Here is a 16604-nt window from a genome sequence, read left to right as displayed (position 1 = left end):
GCTGGGGTTTCTGTAATGATACAGTTAACCCCATCGAGGGCAGGAACAGAAGTCACCAGTGCTTGTGGTTTGAAAACCTGTAATTTGATTCTCAGCTTCCCATCCTCACAGTCTGATGGATGCTAAGAAGATCTATCTGTGCTTTTCTAATATTCACAGTTATGGGATGGTGGGACTTTATTATACAGTGTGGTTAACACCATTGGTAACTACAAAGCAGTCATTGCCATCAACTTCATTTTGTCAGTGTAGAAAAGGTTTAGGAATAAAATGATTTCCCCTGGCTCATGCACTTAATAGTATATCTTAATTCATACCAGTGGCCTCCCCACTGCCCAATGAAGGTAGATACTAGATTCTACAGACTGGACTGGGAACCAAGTGACCAGCCCTGCTGTGAGAATACATATTACTGGGAAGGGTCCTGAGCCGGCCCAGTCTTCAGAGGACCAGGCCCTGCACCACGCACTAGCTACTCTCACCTGCGGCCCTGGGACAGTCTGACCTCTTACTGTCTCCATATCAGGAAGCCTCACAGTCACAGCGCTGCGAAGGAAGTTTTGCTATCATTAACACATAGGCCAAGGGATGTCACTGTTGCACCATAGAACTGGACCCTAAACCCGCAGGGACACTTGCTGTTTGGCTACTTTAAGTGAGCACAGCACACTCTTAACGAAAAGGAAGCAATTTTGGGCTGGGGATTTCGCTCAGCGGCAAAAGCGCTTGCCTGGCAAGTGCAAGGTCGTGAGTTCGGTTCCTGGTACCGGAGAAAAACCAAAAAAAAAAAAAAAAAAAAAAGAAAAGGAAGCAATTTTAAATTGTCACGCAGAGATAACAGACGTAAGCAGCCACAGGTAATTGGAGCACCGGAATCTTCCCTTCTCCGTGTCCAGAACCTTCTCTCCCTGTGGTGAGAAGGAAGGCGATCCTCAGGCCTCAGAGATAAACACCAGTGACGTCCTCTGGCAGCTCTGAGTGGCCTCCTGAGCCCACACAGGTCACAGGCCGTCATCATTCCCAAACTTCCTGACGATGAGAACTGTCACTGCTGTCAGACAGGCTTAACCGGCCTTTTGGGACACTTCCTCAAAATATAAGTAAATTAGTCAACTAATCCTGCACTGCTGTATCTTGGTTTTGCTAGGAACTTTGAAGTTTAGATTTGGAGGAGAGAAGGTTAAAGGAGCAACCGAGGGAGAATGACAGGACTTTCTTTGTGTTTATCTTAACAACACCGTGAGCTTCTGCCTTCAGTGGCTTTCTTTCCTTTCCCTGCTTACTCGTCACTCTTGATCTTCGTCACAGTTAATATTTTTGGGCAGAAACAATAGGACTGAAGGTCTTCTTACTGGCCCAGAATTTAATGTTAAGTTTAAAAAATACTATAAATTGCCAATCCTTTAACAGGTATTTGTTATGACTGTGTCCTTGCCCCTGTGTTTAAAGAGACAAGGTGAGCATTTTAACAAAGAAGCAAAACATGGGCCATGGGGCCTTTGGGTGCTCCTTATTAAGGAGGGCGAAGGTTGAAGCTCAGATGGTGAAAAACCATCTGATGAAATACAGATGAAAAAACATCTGATGAAATACAGATATTTATTTTTCCACTCATGCAGAATGTATGCAGATGACATGTCACTATATTGGTACAACTTTAGTAGAAAACACCAAACTCCCTTCAATAAGCACCAAGCATAGAAGCCAGTGGTGATCAAGTCTACTTCCCAGTGAGCCCATGCCCACCAGTTTACTGCAGCACACTCCCCGGAGCTGTGCACGACAGGCCGGAAACCTAGTTCTCCAATCCAGGTCGCTCTGCTCACTGCTGTGTGGCTTCAAGCTAATCACCCTTCTCTTCTGAGCTTCAGTTTTCTCACCCACAAAGTGAGGATGATAAGAAGTCAATGTGATAGTGCCATGGTCACCCTCAAAGCTAGACAGTGGCACCAGGGGCCAAACCAAGGGCCAGTGGGCACCCTGGAGCCCTCACTCTCTTTTATTTCCTATCAGAAAAGTCACTAAGCCGTACTGTTTGATCTCTGAAGTATTTCTTGCATCTCCCCCTACTACTGTCACCCTAGTTCAGGACTTCAGTGTCTCTCAGCTTCTCTGGGGGTTTCTGTGATGTCACTCTGCACCCTTTTTGCTCATTCCCTGCATACTGAACAAAGCAGCTGGTATCAACCAAAACACATCGCTCCCTCACTTGAACCCTGGATGGACGGCTCCCCCCGCCCCAAGTCCAAGCTCTCAGAACGGCACACAGCCCATCCTGTCCACCTCTCCAGAATCTTTTTTTTTTTTTTTTTTGGTTTTTCTCCGGTACCAGGAACCGAACTCACAACCTTGCGCTTGCCAGGCAGGCGCTTTTGCCGCTGAGCTAAATCCCCAGCCCCTTCTCCAGAATCTTAACACGTGCCCAACACTCTGCACACCTCAGCGCCCTTTCGCCTGTCCTCGGTGGCTCCGTGTTCTCACTTCCTCTGCCACTCATCTTGGAAGGCTTCTTCGATGCCTCCAGCACCCACCTGAAACAGGGCCAGGCGCTGCCTACCCTTGAGCATTACGCTTTTCTCCCAGTCCTGAGCATGCTCATTCTATTGCATGCACCACGCTGACTGGTCCTTTATGTATCTGTAAGTTCTCCTCCCATACTGGACTCTTCTCTTTAAGGCACACACCACGCGTTCCCATCACCCAGCACAGTTCACGGCACAGAGCAAAGGCTCATAAATAAATGAAGAAATGAAGGTGAGAATGAGACTCTCCAGCACACGCTCTTTGCAAATAGCAAACCCATCACAGACATGTCCTGTCTGGGGCAGTGCTTCACAACGAGGGACAACTGTGCTGGCAGGGGACACTCTGCACTGTGCGGACACTTTGGTTTTCACAACTGGGGTAGGTAATGCTGCTGGCATCTGCTCGGGAGGAGCCAGGGATGCTCCTAAGCATCCTACAGTGTCCGCCACAACCCCCAGCAAAGAACGACTCACCCAAAATGCTTGCCATTTTTACAGCAGGGTCTGGCACAAAGAAAACCTCCACAGAGGGATCCTAACCCTGGCAGGTTAGTGGCGCTAGTGGCAGAAATGACAGACTCAAGATAAATCATGTAACTGAATGTAAGTTTGTTCAGCAACCCTGCATGATACTGCTTCATTCTACATCAGACCTCAGGGAGTTCAGTTTTACTTTTAAAGGCAGACTCCAAACAAAGCGAAAGTCTTACTCAGGATCAGTGGAGTATGGTGCATGGCCCTCTCCTGCCTCTCCTCGTTTGACACACACACTCGACATATGTGTTTCCACGGGCACATCCTCACACAACCAGCTGCAGTGCCTGGACCTCACAGGTAGGTAAATGTGTATAGCCCACAGCTGCTGCTGTTGGGAATTTTAAATATATAAGGACTCCCATGCATTTCCTATCCTACAGGAATTCATAACTCAGAACACCCTCTCCAGGAAGGCTTGCTGGGAAGGGAAACGTAACAGTTAAAACTTTCCAGCTGCCGGGTAAGTTTTATAGGTCATCTGACATAGCACAGGTAAGGCAGGGGACAGCGGCTGGCCTACTTCTCAAGGACCTCAGAGTTGCATCAACCATGCATAACCTACAATACCTGTCTGTGCTGGGCAATTATTCTCATCTGTGAATCTCCAACCTCCTCATGGCTGGAGACAGGGTGCATGGCAAGGGAGCTCGCCCGGGGCTCCAGATCAGGACACCGGTTCCAAGGCCACCACAGTGACCCGCCTACAATCCAGCTGCGTGACCCTCTGCCTGAACCTGTGGGAAATTTATGAGCAGTCTCCTGCTTATCTTTAGCTCCTCTTTCAGTTTGTTTTCTTATCAGTCCAGATGTCTTTCCCATTTGTGAGAATCATCTTTCTTGTCTTGGGACGCCCTTTCCCTTTATCTAGCTCAAATTATTAAACCGCCAGCATCAACTGCCAATACAGCACATGAGCTCTGGCTCAGTACGCATAGCACAAAAGTGCCCGCGTATTTTTCTCATGATTGAGTTTAACAATTGGTTCTAGAACATTTAATTCATCCTAGAATTTTCAAGCTAAGATGATACATCCTGAGTATCTTCAGCTAGCTTTGAGTATAAACAGGAGTGAGTGGTTAGTTTTATGGCTAGAAATCTTTTTCAATCCTAAAATAATAATTTAGAAACCATTAAAACCACATCTGGCCAGTGTGGTAGTGCACACCTGTAGGGAGGCTGAGGCAGGAAGATTGCTGTGAGTCTGAGGCCAGTCTGGGCTACAAAGTAACTTCAAGGCCTCAAAAACAAAACAAAACAAAACAAAACAACAACAAAAACACATCCAGTGAAAGTTCAAAGGTAGTAAAGTTGGAGAGTGCAAAGCTCCCTTTGCAGAACACTGGTTTGCTGGATAGATAACCAATGTTCATGGGTTATAATGGGAATTTCCCATTGGCACATTGCTGTTAAATGCGTCTTAAGACAGTTCAAGCAAATTCATTATGAAGAAGCTTATACTGGCTGTGCACTCTGGCTTAGAAAATGAATTCATTTATAATTTAACAAATAGAAAACACAGCCTTGCCTGGTCTCAGGTTTCCTGACTATCCCCTAAGAGGTGAAGGCTTTCCCCACTGATAGACAAGTGCAGCCAGAAGCCTCACATGTGCCAAGCCCAGGAGCTTTCTGGCTTCTTCCTTATTGTGGAAGGGATAAGTACTACGAACTCAGTGTTTGTGTCCCCAAATTTATATGCTGCAGCCCTAGCTTCCATGGTGGTAGGCTGTATTTGGAGATGGGAAGCTCTAAGAAGTGGTTAAGGGTTAAATGAGGTCATAAAGGTGGGTCTGATCAGACAGGACCATGTTCTTATGAAGAAGAGACACTAGGACTGGGTGTCGCTCAGTGATAGAAGGTTTCTCAGCATGTACAGGGTCTGGAGTTCAACCTCGGAGAGCAGAGAGACAGACAGAGACAGAGAGATGGGCAGAGAGACAGAGAAAGAGACAGACAGAGAGACAGAGAAAGAGACAGAGAGATTAGAACTCATTTTCTTTCTCTACGCAAAGCCACAGAGGAAAAGCCACAGGAGGACAGAATGAGAAGCAGTCATCTGCAAGCCACAAAGAGAGCCCTCACTAGAAACCAAATCTTGCAGAAGCTTTGGCCTTGGGCTTTACAGCCTCAAGAACTATGACAAAATAGATTTCTGTTGGTTAAGCCACAGTTGGTGGTATTTTGTCATGGCTGCCCATGTAGACTAGTGCAGATGGTTATAATGAACCATCCTAAGGAATGTACTACCTACCAAGGTTAAAACAATTACAATCACAGTGACCACCTAACCATTGTCACTGTCATCCAAATGCTAGGTTTTAACCCTGAATTATTTTGTGTCACACACACAGCTATATATACATTATTTCTTGTTGCCATTTTGATATTTTTCTGGATCATCCATATAATTTTGAAGAAAAACTAGTTTATCTTTTATGATGATATCCCAAATTAATGGAGCACACTTCTTCCCAAAAAGTTCAAAGGATTTTATTCCAACCTCACTGTTTTTGATTGAAGTCTCAGAGTCAGCCTTTTGGCTGATTCCATTGCCCCATTTTTCATTGAAAATCATTTTGCTTTTTTTCTGGTATTTGATGAAAGAAGCAGCTCTTTGATTTGGGAAATCTTTTTTAAACTGACTTTGTTCTTTTTAATCCCAACTGCTCTGGGCATCGTTAGCTCCTTTTAACAGAAGGTTCAATTTCCTTTTTCCCTTTAAGCGTGGGCTCCAATATCCTCACAGCAGCACCTCTTAATTGGCCAGGAAAAGGCCGCTCTTTTAAGAAGAAACCGTCTCACCCACACCATATCACTGTCGGTCTCTGAGATCTGAAGGGGGCTGTTGGTGGGGGTAGATTTATCCCCCATCAGAATGCACAAGGAGCTAGCTGGTGGCATGTACTACATTGTCAGCGTAATTACTATATAATTACACATAGTCACTCTTACCCAACACATTCTCTGCTATAATTACTTGGCCTTCATTTAAAATTTGTTTGTCTACAAGATTTTGTCCTCTTTTAGTTAACCAGTGGCTGAAGGGCCCTGTTCGTCTTAGCAATGGTTTTCATATAGGAAATAATTTCTGTGACATTCTCTTATACAGAGCCCTCCAGTCAGAGGCTTTTAGAAAGTGATACAAAGGATGTCATGCATTTTGCCATCTTCCCAGAGCCTCAACCCCAGGATGCCTGGTGCCTCCCAGCAGTAATTTGTCAGAAAAGTAATTTCTAAGGGTATAATCAAATGTGACATATGTGCAGTTCCAGTTTTTAATCAAAGAAAGCCTTCCTACTATATCAATTTGCTTTTACCTTCTCCTAGAGTTACAAAACAAATCAGGTCTGGAGTTGGCGTCCAAGTCCTGCCTGTGACAGCAGAGGAAGGGACTAAACTCTTTAAAGGTGACAGAAACAAAGTCACAGAAAAGTGACTCATCAAGACAGAACAAAAGGGATGGGAACTGCTAAAAAATGCCCTAAAGGCCAGCTATTTGTTTCAAAGAATCCCTGGCACAAAAAATACTCTACAATATTTCATCTCTCTCACTTTTAAGAAGCCCTGGCATTTGGTACCTTAGGGATCTTAGTTACTTATGAAAAGTTAAATGGTATTATCTTTACATACTTCCTATCTAATCAATGGGACAGTAGGTAAATATGAGCACCAAACAAGGCAGGTAAGAAAGATGCTAAAATATGCTAAATAAAAAATCTATGTCCATAGTTTTATTTTTCCAGTAATATTACTTGAAGGAAAAGAAACTAACCAATTGATCTTTTTGCCCCTACAAACTTTCCAAAATAAAATTCCTTGCTTTTTTCTTCTTTTAAAGAACTGGTGAAGCTCAAGTTTAGCATCCCTCACACAAGGAAGCCATAACGAACAGGGAACTGGCTGTCCTTATCTACATCTGTTGGCAGAGGAGAATGACATGGACACTTTGGGACACAGTCAAGGAGGGGAATCACAGCAGCCTTGGATTCTAGAGCTGCACATGCGAATAAGGTCTTGAACTCGGCAGGAAGTGAGGATGGTCCTCACAAACCTGGAAAGAGGTGAAGTGGAGAAACCGCCCAACATTTTCTATGTGGTTCAAGAATGAAAAGAATCTGGGCGTGGTGGCGCAAGCCTGCAATCCCAGCTCTCTGGAGGCTGAGGCAGGAGGATTGTTGTGAGTTAGAATCCAGCCTGGGCTACAAAGAGAGCTTAACATCAGCCTGAACTGCATAGGAAGACCCTGTCTCAAAAAGAGAAAAAAAAAAAAAAGGATGAAAGGGTAATGTTTGGGAACAGTAAGTGACAGAGGTCAGATAAAGCGCACTGTTGTAAGTTGACTTCTGAAAATGAGATCTGCTGTTGTACTTAGTTCACTGTCCTTGACGGTGCACAAGTGGAAGCCACTTGACTACCATGGAAACCTTGTAAAATAGATCAACAAGAAACTGAGCTTAAATTTTCAGCTTCCTTCTCATCCTGAGGTTCTGTGAAAACACATACCTCCAAGAGGGTGACATCATGGTATAAATGAGACATACCTACTTAATCTTCATCTCAGATGCCTGAAACAGGGTTCCTAAAACCCTTGGAATTTCCTGAGTGATGGGGTGAGAGAAGCATTTTTTGTATTTATTTTTTTAAAAGCCCCTTTTGCCAGCCACACTTCGTAATCTTAGCTACTGAGGAGGCTGAGGCAGGAAAACCACAAATTGCAGGACAATCTAAGGAACTTAGTGATACCTTGTCTCAAAATGAAATAAAAAGACCTGGGGATGTAGCTCAGTGGCACAGCACTTGTCTAGCATGCACAAGGCCCTGGGTCCAATCACCAGTTGGGGGGTGCTTTCAACTTCCTCAGTCTATGCTAATGAGGTGAGGAGGGGCCTCATTGCCAGAAAACCAGCCATGGATTTTGAGGGTTGTAATTCTCAGGCCCACAGCCAGAGACTGAAAAATTAGTAGGGAACAGCTCACATATCAGTATCAATAATGTTGAGATTATAGAAAAAGTGTTTTCTCTTTAAGGAGAAATAATTTGATACAATAAAATGTGGTAAAATGTGGTACCAACAAGTTATTCAAACGTTGAAGTCTTCTAGGCTCCAGTGATGTGGCGTTACCTTGGATATCTTTACCCAGCTAAGGAGAAAGTCACACTATTCGATTGAAAGAGACTGTATATTAAGCTGGTCTGGTTCATTCTGATGAAAAACAAAACAGAAAACAGTAACAAAAAAACCAAGGTCCTTTTAAGCCTGCTCCACTGGGATTACTTATCTACACATCGATTTGAGGAGGCTTTTGGAAGTCTGTGTGGATTTTGCGGGGTGGACAGACACAGCCTTTCTGTGGCTCACCCACCCGAGAACCTTGGGCAACTCTCCATCCATGGCGCCTACAGCAGTAAAGACACTGAATGAGGGTCAAGTACAGAGGCCTCCCCTGTGGACACCGAGGGGCAGTGAGTGAAAATCCAGCCCACTTGTAGCTGCAGTGCAGAGATCACAGGACAGAATGGCAGAGAGGAAGGGCTCCTTCACACAACGCCCCTTTCAGTTGCTAGAGAAGTAGTAGAGCTCAGCTTTATTGACCAACTTTTGCTCTACCATTGACCTCCAGTGTTGCTATGGAAACCCCTGCATTTTAATCAGCTCACATAAAAGACTTGCAAAAGTGATACACAGACCACGTGCTGCTAAATATACAGGGTTTGGAGACACAGAGCAAGGGTTCAGGTTCATACTTTCTTAGTATATGCGCAAGTAAGTTACTTAACCAGCCTGGGCCTCAGTTTTCTCATCAGTAAAATAGGGCCAGGAGTAGTTGCTGGCTCATAGTAAGCACCAACTGAATAAATGTTAGCATCTGTTATTTTCACAGAAAGACAAAACTGTGTCCCATTTGAGCTTGCTTTGCCTTGAGTCCTGTCTAAGGCACAAAAGGAACAAAAGTGGCCTTGCGGTAAGAATCTAGGTCACATCTGTTGCTGCTCTGCTGATCAGAAAAGAACATGAACCCAGACTGGGTAATGCTGAAAGTGAAAGTGAATCCTAAAGGGAACAAAACTGTATGTATGGACATGGCCGAGGTCTCACTTCTGAAATGAAAAAGCCAGTTACAAACAGTATCATCAACCTTGGGAAAAAAGATTAATATTAACATAATAATACATCAGCCTATGTAAAAAAAAAAAAAAAGAGCTGAAAGAATTTACATTTGGTGAAGGACAATGATTTTGGAGCCCACTATGATTATATGTGACATTCACTATTTTTTTCTTTTTTTTTTTTGAGACAGGGTCTCGCTCTGCAGTTCAGGCTGGCCTTGAGCTCACTTTGTAGCCCAGGCTGGCCTCAAACTCACAACGATCCTCCTGCCTCAGCCTCCTGAGTGCTGGGATTACAAGTGTGAGCCACCACACCCGGCTAAGATTTGAATTCTTACAGTGACTATTCTTCCTTTTCAAATGAAAAAAATTAATGTTTAAGACATCACAGGAAAAGCATATTATTTTATCATACTGTGTACTGATCTCCTTAAACCAGTACAGGAAAGGGCTCTCTGACTGCCTTTCCGAATGGTGATTGCACACACAGCTTTTCAGAATCTCTTCCATCACACCACAAACTTCCCACAACCCTGCTGGTGGGTACTTGGGGCTACGCCTCAGACCTGTGTAGCCTTCCTCCTCTTTGGATCCTGACTCTGCATTTTATTAACTGCCTGAGTGTGAGCAAATTACTTAATCTCTCCGTGCCTTGGCTGATTTATCTGCTAAATGGAACTAATAGTAGTACTACTTCAAAAGAATGCGTGGATGAGCTGTGTTTAAATGCTTGGACAGTGCTAGCATTTAGTAAACGCTCAGTAAACTGTGTAGCTATGGCGTTTTTAATCCTCACGTGGAGAGAACACTCTGCATACCAATGATACCTTTAGCTCAAGCTTACCCACCCACCCAAATGCCCCAAAACCCTGAAATCCATTCCCCCCATGTAATTTCACCCATGGGGGTCACAGCTGTACATGGCTTCGGAGTCTCCTTGCCACTAGCACCACCCGCTCTGGTCTGTCTTGCCTGGCACTGCTGGCTTCAGCTCCTTTGAGTTTTCCTTTCATCTCTGAGGCTTGGTTTAAATGGCTTCGGTGGTTTCCCGTTACTAAAAGTTTAAATTTCAAACATCTCTATTAGTCCCTTCCCGCTCTGTCCTCATCCTACCTTCCTCATATGTGATGCAGTATGTCCAGCAGGACTCCTCTGCTTCACTCACACTGGTCACCGCTGTCCCCCATAAGTGTTCCCAATTCTGAGTCTCTGCCTCCAGCAGCGGGCTACTCCCACTCATAATCCCATCCTCTAAACCCCAGTGGAGTAATCCTGTAGTCAAGAAGGCTATGTGGGGCCTGTGGATGTGGATCAGGGTAAAGCCTCGAATAGGCAAAGCCTGGGTTTAATTCATGGGAACACGCATACAAGCATGCATACACACACACACACACACACACACACACACACACACACACACGCTGTCTGACCACTCAAACCCACAGTTATCTCTATTTTGAATTCTCACAGCACCTCACATCCTCACCCTAGTTCTCACTGGAGACTTAATTACAATCACCCTTACCCTGTTCTGTGGCATTGGGAGTGAAGGTTGGGGTATCATATGTAAATTCAACAACGTCAGTGCTTTGGCTTCGGAGACCCAGAGATGAAGCAGGTGAAGTCCTCACCCTCACTGGGCTCACATGGTTATCAAAGAAACAGAAAGTAAGAAAGTCATTGCTAAGTCACGGCTGGCCGTGTGACACATACAGACGGCCCAAAGGTAGAAACCAGTACAAAGGAATTATTCACCATTTCAGACATCAAGTGTGGGGCTCACCTTTCCTTCTCCCAACAGATCTGCCCTTCCTCTGGCTGATCAAGAACACAGAGCTGGATCCGAAATATTTTAAGATCTTGTCCTACTTAGGCTCTCAAAATGACCAGCTCTGACCGGTTTCTCCTCCCCAGTACTGGCCTCTCCCTGGAGTATATTTCCACCTTCCATTGTACTTACTTCACCTCTATCTGCCAATTTATTTGTCTAAAATGTGAACCAACTGGTCAGGTATAGTAATCTAATTCTGTATTTTCATTTGAGGCGAATGCATGGAGACCATCCAATAAATAATGCTGTTTGGTGTGTCTTTCCTACATCCTGCTGCTTATGCCTGAGATGAAGTTGGGGTCGTAAGAGGTAACAGGGGACAGGGAGTGAAGGATGGGGACCTCTGGAGACAAGGAGGCATATTTCCTTGGCTGCCCCCAGAGATCCTACACCTGTGTGCGGGCTTGGCCGGGTGAAGCCTGTGCCATGCAAATGTCACTCCACTGAATCAGTGAGGGTGTGCCCTTCTTCCCAGGTAGTTTTCCCTGATTCAATCTGGGTAAAAGTACATAGAGGCGTTGTCCTTGTGGGCACCCAGGCCCGTGTTTACTTGTCTTCATTAAGGAAATTCTCCTTCCTGTGAGTGGGCGGTTCAGGGAGCGGTGAGACAGGTGTCTTTGAGACTGTCCTGTCCCAAGGGAGGAAGAGCACAGAGAGACAGGGAGTATCTAAAATACAGCCCCACAGACCTTAGTCCATCTGCCTGTCCACCTATGTGACAGGCGATACAGATACAAAGATAAATATTAGAGACCCTGGCTCATGGGAGATCCTTAACAAATATTTACTGAACCAATGATTTAAGTTATGCTTTGGCTTTACTCTGATTACCCTTTCCCGTAGGGGGACACACTGTGCTTTCTGTATAACAAATATTATCTAGCATATTTCAGCCCATAGTTGAAAGAAGGATCAGCCTGCACTCAAGGGATAGTCGAGCATATCTCCTACCTTCCTAGGCTCCCCGCTTTTCTCATTTTTAACCTTGTTTTCTTTGTCCATCTATGTGTCTATGTGGCCCTCCCGCATCCCAACTTGATCCACTGGTTTCTCCTGGCCTCTGAGTGGTAACTGAAATGCATACTGCTTTCAGACAGCACTGGGCAGTGTGCCGGGGCCTCCTGCCCTCCTCTTCGGAGCTGTAATTTCTCAGGCAGCAGAGGGCTAGAGAGAAGACGGGGCAGCTGGCTAGATCTTGCTCAGTCACTGGCTTCAGGGCCATGTGGTGTGCCCACTGCAACTGCTATTCTCCATCTGTGGAATGGCCGAGATGCTGACCAGAGACAAAGCAAGGGGCGGCGAGCTCATAGCTGGGAAAGATGATGATTCCAAGAACAAAGGAATATGAGGAGGTGAAGCGCTGAGTTTATGCTCCCTCACACCAAGTGTCTGGGTTTGCTGCTTCTGTGATTTTGGCACATCACCTCTGAGGAGAAGGCTGGGTAATGAGCATGACTTGTCTTCTCAAGCACAGACTCTCATATTTAGTGTGGGGTTGGCACAGATAAGAATACCAGGCTGCAGCTGGCTGTGAATCAAACGCTGCCTGCAGGTGAGCGCAGAGCAGCTGGTTCAGAGAAGCACTGCTGATGCGGGAGGGCTGGGGAAAGTGTCACTCAAAGCTGATCCAATTCAACTACCAGTTTGCAAAGAACCATGTTACCCACTGAGGCACTGATCTTTATACTGAAAAATTCAGAAACCTGTGCAGATTCTAGCTACAAGAAATCCCCACAGACAAAACCAAAGACATCCATAAATTACTTCTCCCTACGTGACATACAAAACAAATTCTTTGAGGGCTCTAGAAGAAAGCCCTCCTTTATGGTCTCTTGTAATAACCTGTCTGCTGACACACATGTTAGTAGTGTAACTCAAAAGCGCTTCCATAGGGCAAAACAAGCACTGTTTCTGTAAGCAGAGCAGGAGATAGCAAGTCAATTCCAATAAAGTACAGCTAGCCATAATTACTCTTCTGTTGTAATGCTCAAGCCTAAGAACAAACAAGATGTTATTTCTGATTAAAACAGAGAAACTTCCAGAAGTAAGAGTCCTTTAGAGGAAAAAAGGGCTAAGCTAAAGTCAGCCCAAGGTAGCTGCAAGGTGCACCTAGCTTCCCCTGTGGTGCTGAGCACTTTCTATTTACCTGCTGGGAGAAGTAGGAGGAATGAATGCTGTCTCCACACTCGCCTTCTCCCCAGAAACCCTCACGCAAGGACAACTACCAGGAAAAAACCCACAGCCCGAGCAGCCCTCACTTACGAACTCCGCCGTCTTCTTGGGTTCTGGGTCCCAAACCTGGGAAACATCAGAGCCAGGCAGCCGCCCTTGCTCAGCACCATGTCCACGGCAGTCGGCAGTGTGCAGAGCCTGGTGTGGAGAGGAGCACAGCCCAGAGGGAAGAGGAAGGGCCTTACTCACCAGCTAGTCAGCTGGCACCGACTATAAAAACAACAGAACTCCCCCAGGTAGCAGCGCCTCCCAGCCACCCTGCCTAATCATCAACTTGCCGCAAGCGGCCCTGCTGCAGGCACACAAGGGAAGAGGCTGGGACTAGGGAAACGGCCGGCAGGAGACCCACACTGTCCTCAGAGGAAAATTCACCTCCGGTGGCTTCATGATAGCAGGGTCTTCCCAGAAGTGTAAGCATGAGGCACTAGCATATGTGTATGGTACCTGGAAAAGGACTAGTGCATGTTTGCTTGGGGTTCTTTAGAAGGTCCCCTTGCAAACAGAGCTAGCTGTCTGCTGAGGACAGCCACCCAACAGTGGGAGAAGCTCAGCGGGTTTCTGTGACACCTCCAAAGCCTGGCTGTCTGGAGGGCCCTGCCTTCCAAACACATGTGAACAGTGGTGATCCTCTCTGCCCCACAGCTGGCTTCAGTATCCACACAGGCCAAGGCCAAGGTCTGTGACCAATGTCCCTCCATCCCCAAAGCTAAAGTTGCTTTTAGGGTTGCTAAAGGCTTTAGTATTCAGAAGTACTAAACAAACCTCTCTCTATTTTTGAGCTGGAGTCTCACTATGTAGATCAGGCTGGCCTTGGACTCACTATGTAGCCCCGGCTGGCCTTGAACTCCAAGTGATCCTCCTGCCTCAGCCTCTGGAGTGCTGGGATGACAGGCATTCACCACCACGCCTGGCCTCAAACCTCTTTCCTGATCTGACCTATGGCAGGCTCATTCACTAGGGTCAGACTACAAAGCAGTTTTGCAGATTAGAAAGGACAATTTCATTTCTATCTTGCTCTTGAATATACTTAAAAAAACTAGCTACATCACTCTGGTCCCGAAGGCCATTTTACAGCTTTGCAGATGAAAACTTGGAAGAAAATGAGAAGGGAGGGTTTTCATGGGTGGATTTTGCCATTTAAAGTTGACCTGGTCCCATCACATGCTAGAAAATTAACTTTCAATGGATCCTTTGGAAAGAAAATTTTTTACTAAAAATATTTTTTACTTTAACACTTATGCCTGATGTAAAAAGACAAGAGATGCACTGGACATAAATACCAACCAACCAAGCAGCCAACCTAACATCTCTTGTAAGTGTAATTATACAATACTAGCCCATTCATTTCTGGATTATCTATATATTTTTAAAATTAGGTGTCATGCTGCCATGTGTAATCCCAGCCACTTGGGAGGCTGAGGCAAGAGGATCACAAGTTTGAGACCTCTGGGCAGCCTAGAGACCCTGCCTCAAAAATAAATACATAAACAGATAAATAAATAAAGTCAGGATGACAAACGCAGGGCTCTGTCGACTCACCCAGCAGGCTTGGCAAAAGCCCTCCTTCCTCCCCCAGCAGACCTCCTCCTGGGTGTCCAGCACAGTGGCCCCTCTACCCTCCAGTCGCACTGCCCAGTATAGGTTGGGCAGTGTCCCCTGTCCCCTGAGCAGTCCCGATGCCACTCCAGGCACAAGTCCAAAGCCATTACATCCCGCCGACCTGCCCTCCTGACCGGGAGGGAAAGGCATTTGAGGAGAGGCGTGGAGCCGGGTTCTCACATACTCCCTTCCCGGGCGCCCTCCCGGCCTCCACCAGACTGAGTCTGGGTTTCCGTCGCTAATCCCTAGCCCTACTGACAAGGGTGTTTCCCTGACATGAGCCATTGAAAGGTTTTGACTCAAGACACTCTGGCAACTTTCAACGCTTGGAGTCACCCTTCGAGCACACAGATTAGTCACCCGAGGTGGAATCTGCGAGCAATATGGTTTGTTTCTCCTCAGCAAGTCTCTCATGGCCTCGCAGAGCTGGGATTCTGAGTTGACCACCAACTCCCAAGGACCCAAGCACATGCTGGTAAAACCTGCCATGGAAACACTGGATTTTACACAGGAAAAACAGAAAAGGAGGCAGCGTTATTCAGAATAACCTCCTCATTAAAAAGTCCTCTCCTTCCTCTAAACAGGTCAGGCTTCTGATGTTCCCCTTCTTCCTCTCTCATGAGTCCATTCCTGACTACGAGCAGGCGGGGCCTCGCCCCCATCTGCACGTCCTCATCACACCTGGAAGAACGGAGCTGTGGAGCCCCACTTGGGCGACTCTCCTTGAAAGGGCAGCAGTTGCCTGCATTTTGCTGACCCTGTTTCCCTGTATTGGAAAGACGCCTGACCCTGTTTCCATGTATTGATGTGTACAGAGCTGGCCAGGACCTTTTCCTTACCCCTTTGATTGGCTTTGAACAATGCATATCGGTCCAGCCGAGGGGCTTTAAATATTACACATCAGAGCTGAACTGCTGACCCCAAAACATTAGATTCTACTTCAGTTGTGTGATGTACATTACTCTTTCTGCACATCCTCCTCTCTGCATATGGCAGAGGTGACTTCAGGCCTACCCAGCCCAGCTCATGGCACTCACCTGCTTCCTGCCACTCTCACAGTCACCCTCAAGCCACTCCATTCTTCCAAATGAATGAAGTCTGGACTCAGTTCTGGGTATAGGCCTTTGTTCCTGATGGCCACCATCATGGCTAGACTTGGGACCCTTGACTACCCACCATTTAGGGAATATTATTGTGTCTTTATGCTGTGGGTGGTACTGGAGGTGGTAGATTAGATTGAACTTATTACAATTCTAATAACTTTTCCAGGGGGTTACAAATATAAATTCCTGGGCCACAACAAGGACTGGGAAGGGCCCTCTGTAGGAACCACAGCAGCTGCCCACTGCACTTGCAGGAGCGGGATTCACACGGGACCAGCTGCGCTCTCCAGGCCGCACACACCTCTTCGCATAGCACCAGAATAGCTTCTCCTATTTGGAGACCCTGGTTACCTAAAAACAGCTTTTCTCTCATCGAAGAATTAACTCAAAGACCATTGTTTGGGGCAAGTATAAGCCAATGGGACTGCTAGGCACATTATGAATAGTGATTTTAAATGACTGGTAATAGTTATGTTAGGGCTGAAGAAAGAGGAGATTTCAGAGACCCTAATTACACTTTATGTGAAAGTGACCACAGAACGTCCATTAAACAATTACCAACTTGTTTCCTCTTGGGTTCCTAGTAGCTGGGGACTTGATTAAACAGTGAGGATAGCTGGGGGTACTTACTTTATTTATTTTTCTTTTCTTTCTTTTTTAAAAGTTATTTT

At 45.9% G+C, this 16604-nt stretch overlaps 1 protein-coding gene across 1 annotated transcript in view; it reads right to left on the bottom strand.

Annotated features, from left to right (window-relative positions):
- Shroom3 (shroom family member 3) overlaps positions 1–16604 on the bottom strand; it is a gene marked incomplete in the record, with an annotated part of 287861 nt that overhangs the window by 103716 nt on the left and 167541 nt on the right. The window contains 1 exon segment of the mRNA XM_013516209.1: positions 13262–13369. Within this exon segment, the coding sequence (XP_013371663.1) occupies positions 13262–13369 (108 nt within the window).

This window comes from Chinchilla lanigera, unplaced genomic scaffold (assembly GCF_000276665.1).
Source record: "Chinchilla lanigera isolate Chin_1 unplaced genomic scaffold, ChiLan1.0 scaffold00032, whole genome shotgun sequence".
Taxonomy (NCBI): Eukaryota; Metazoa; Chordata; class Mammalia; order Rodentia; family Chinchillidae; genus Chinchilla; species Chinchilla lanigera.
The sequence above is the reverse complement of the archived record's forward strand: the minus strand, read 5'-3'. Positions and strand labels throughout refer to the sequence as shown.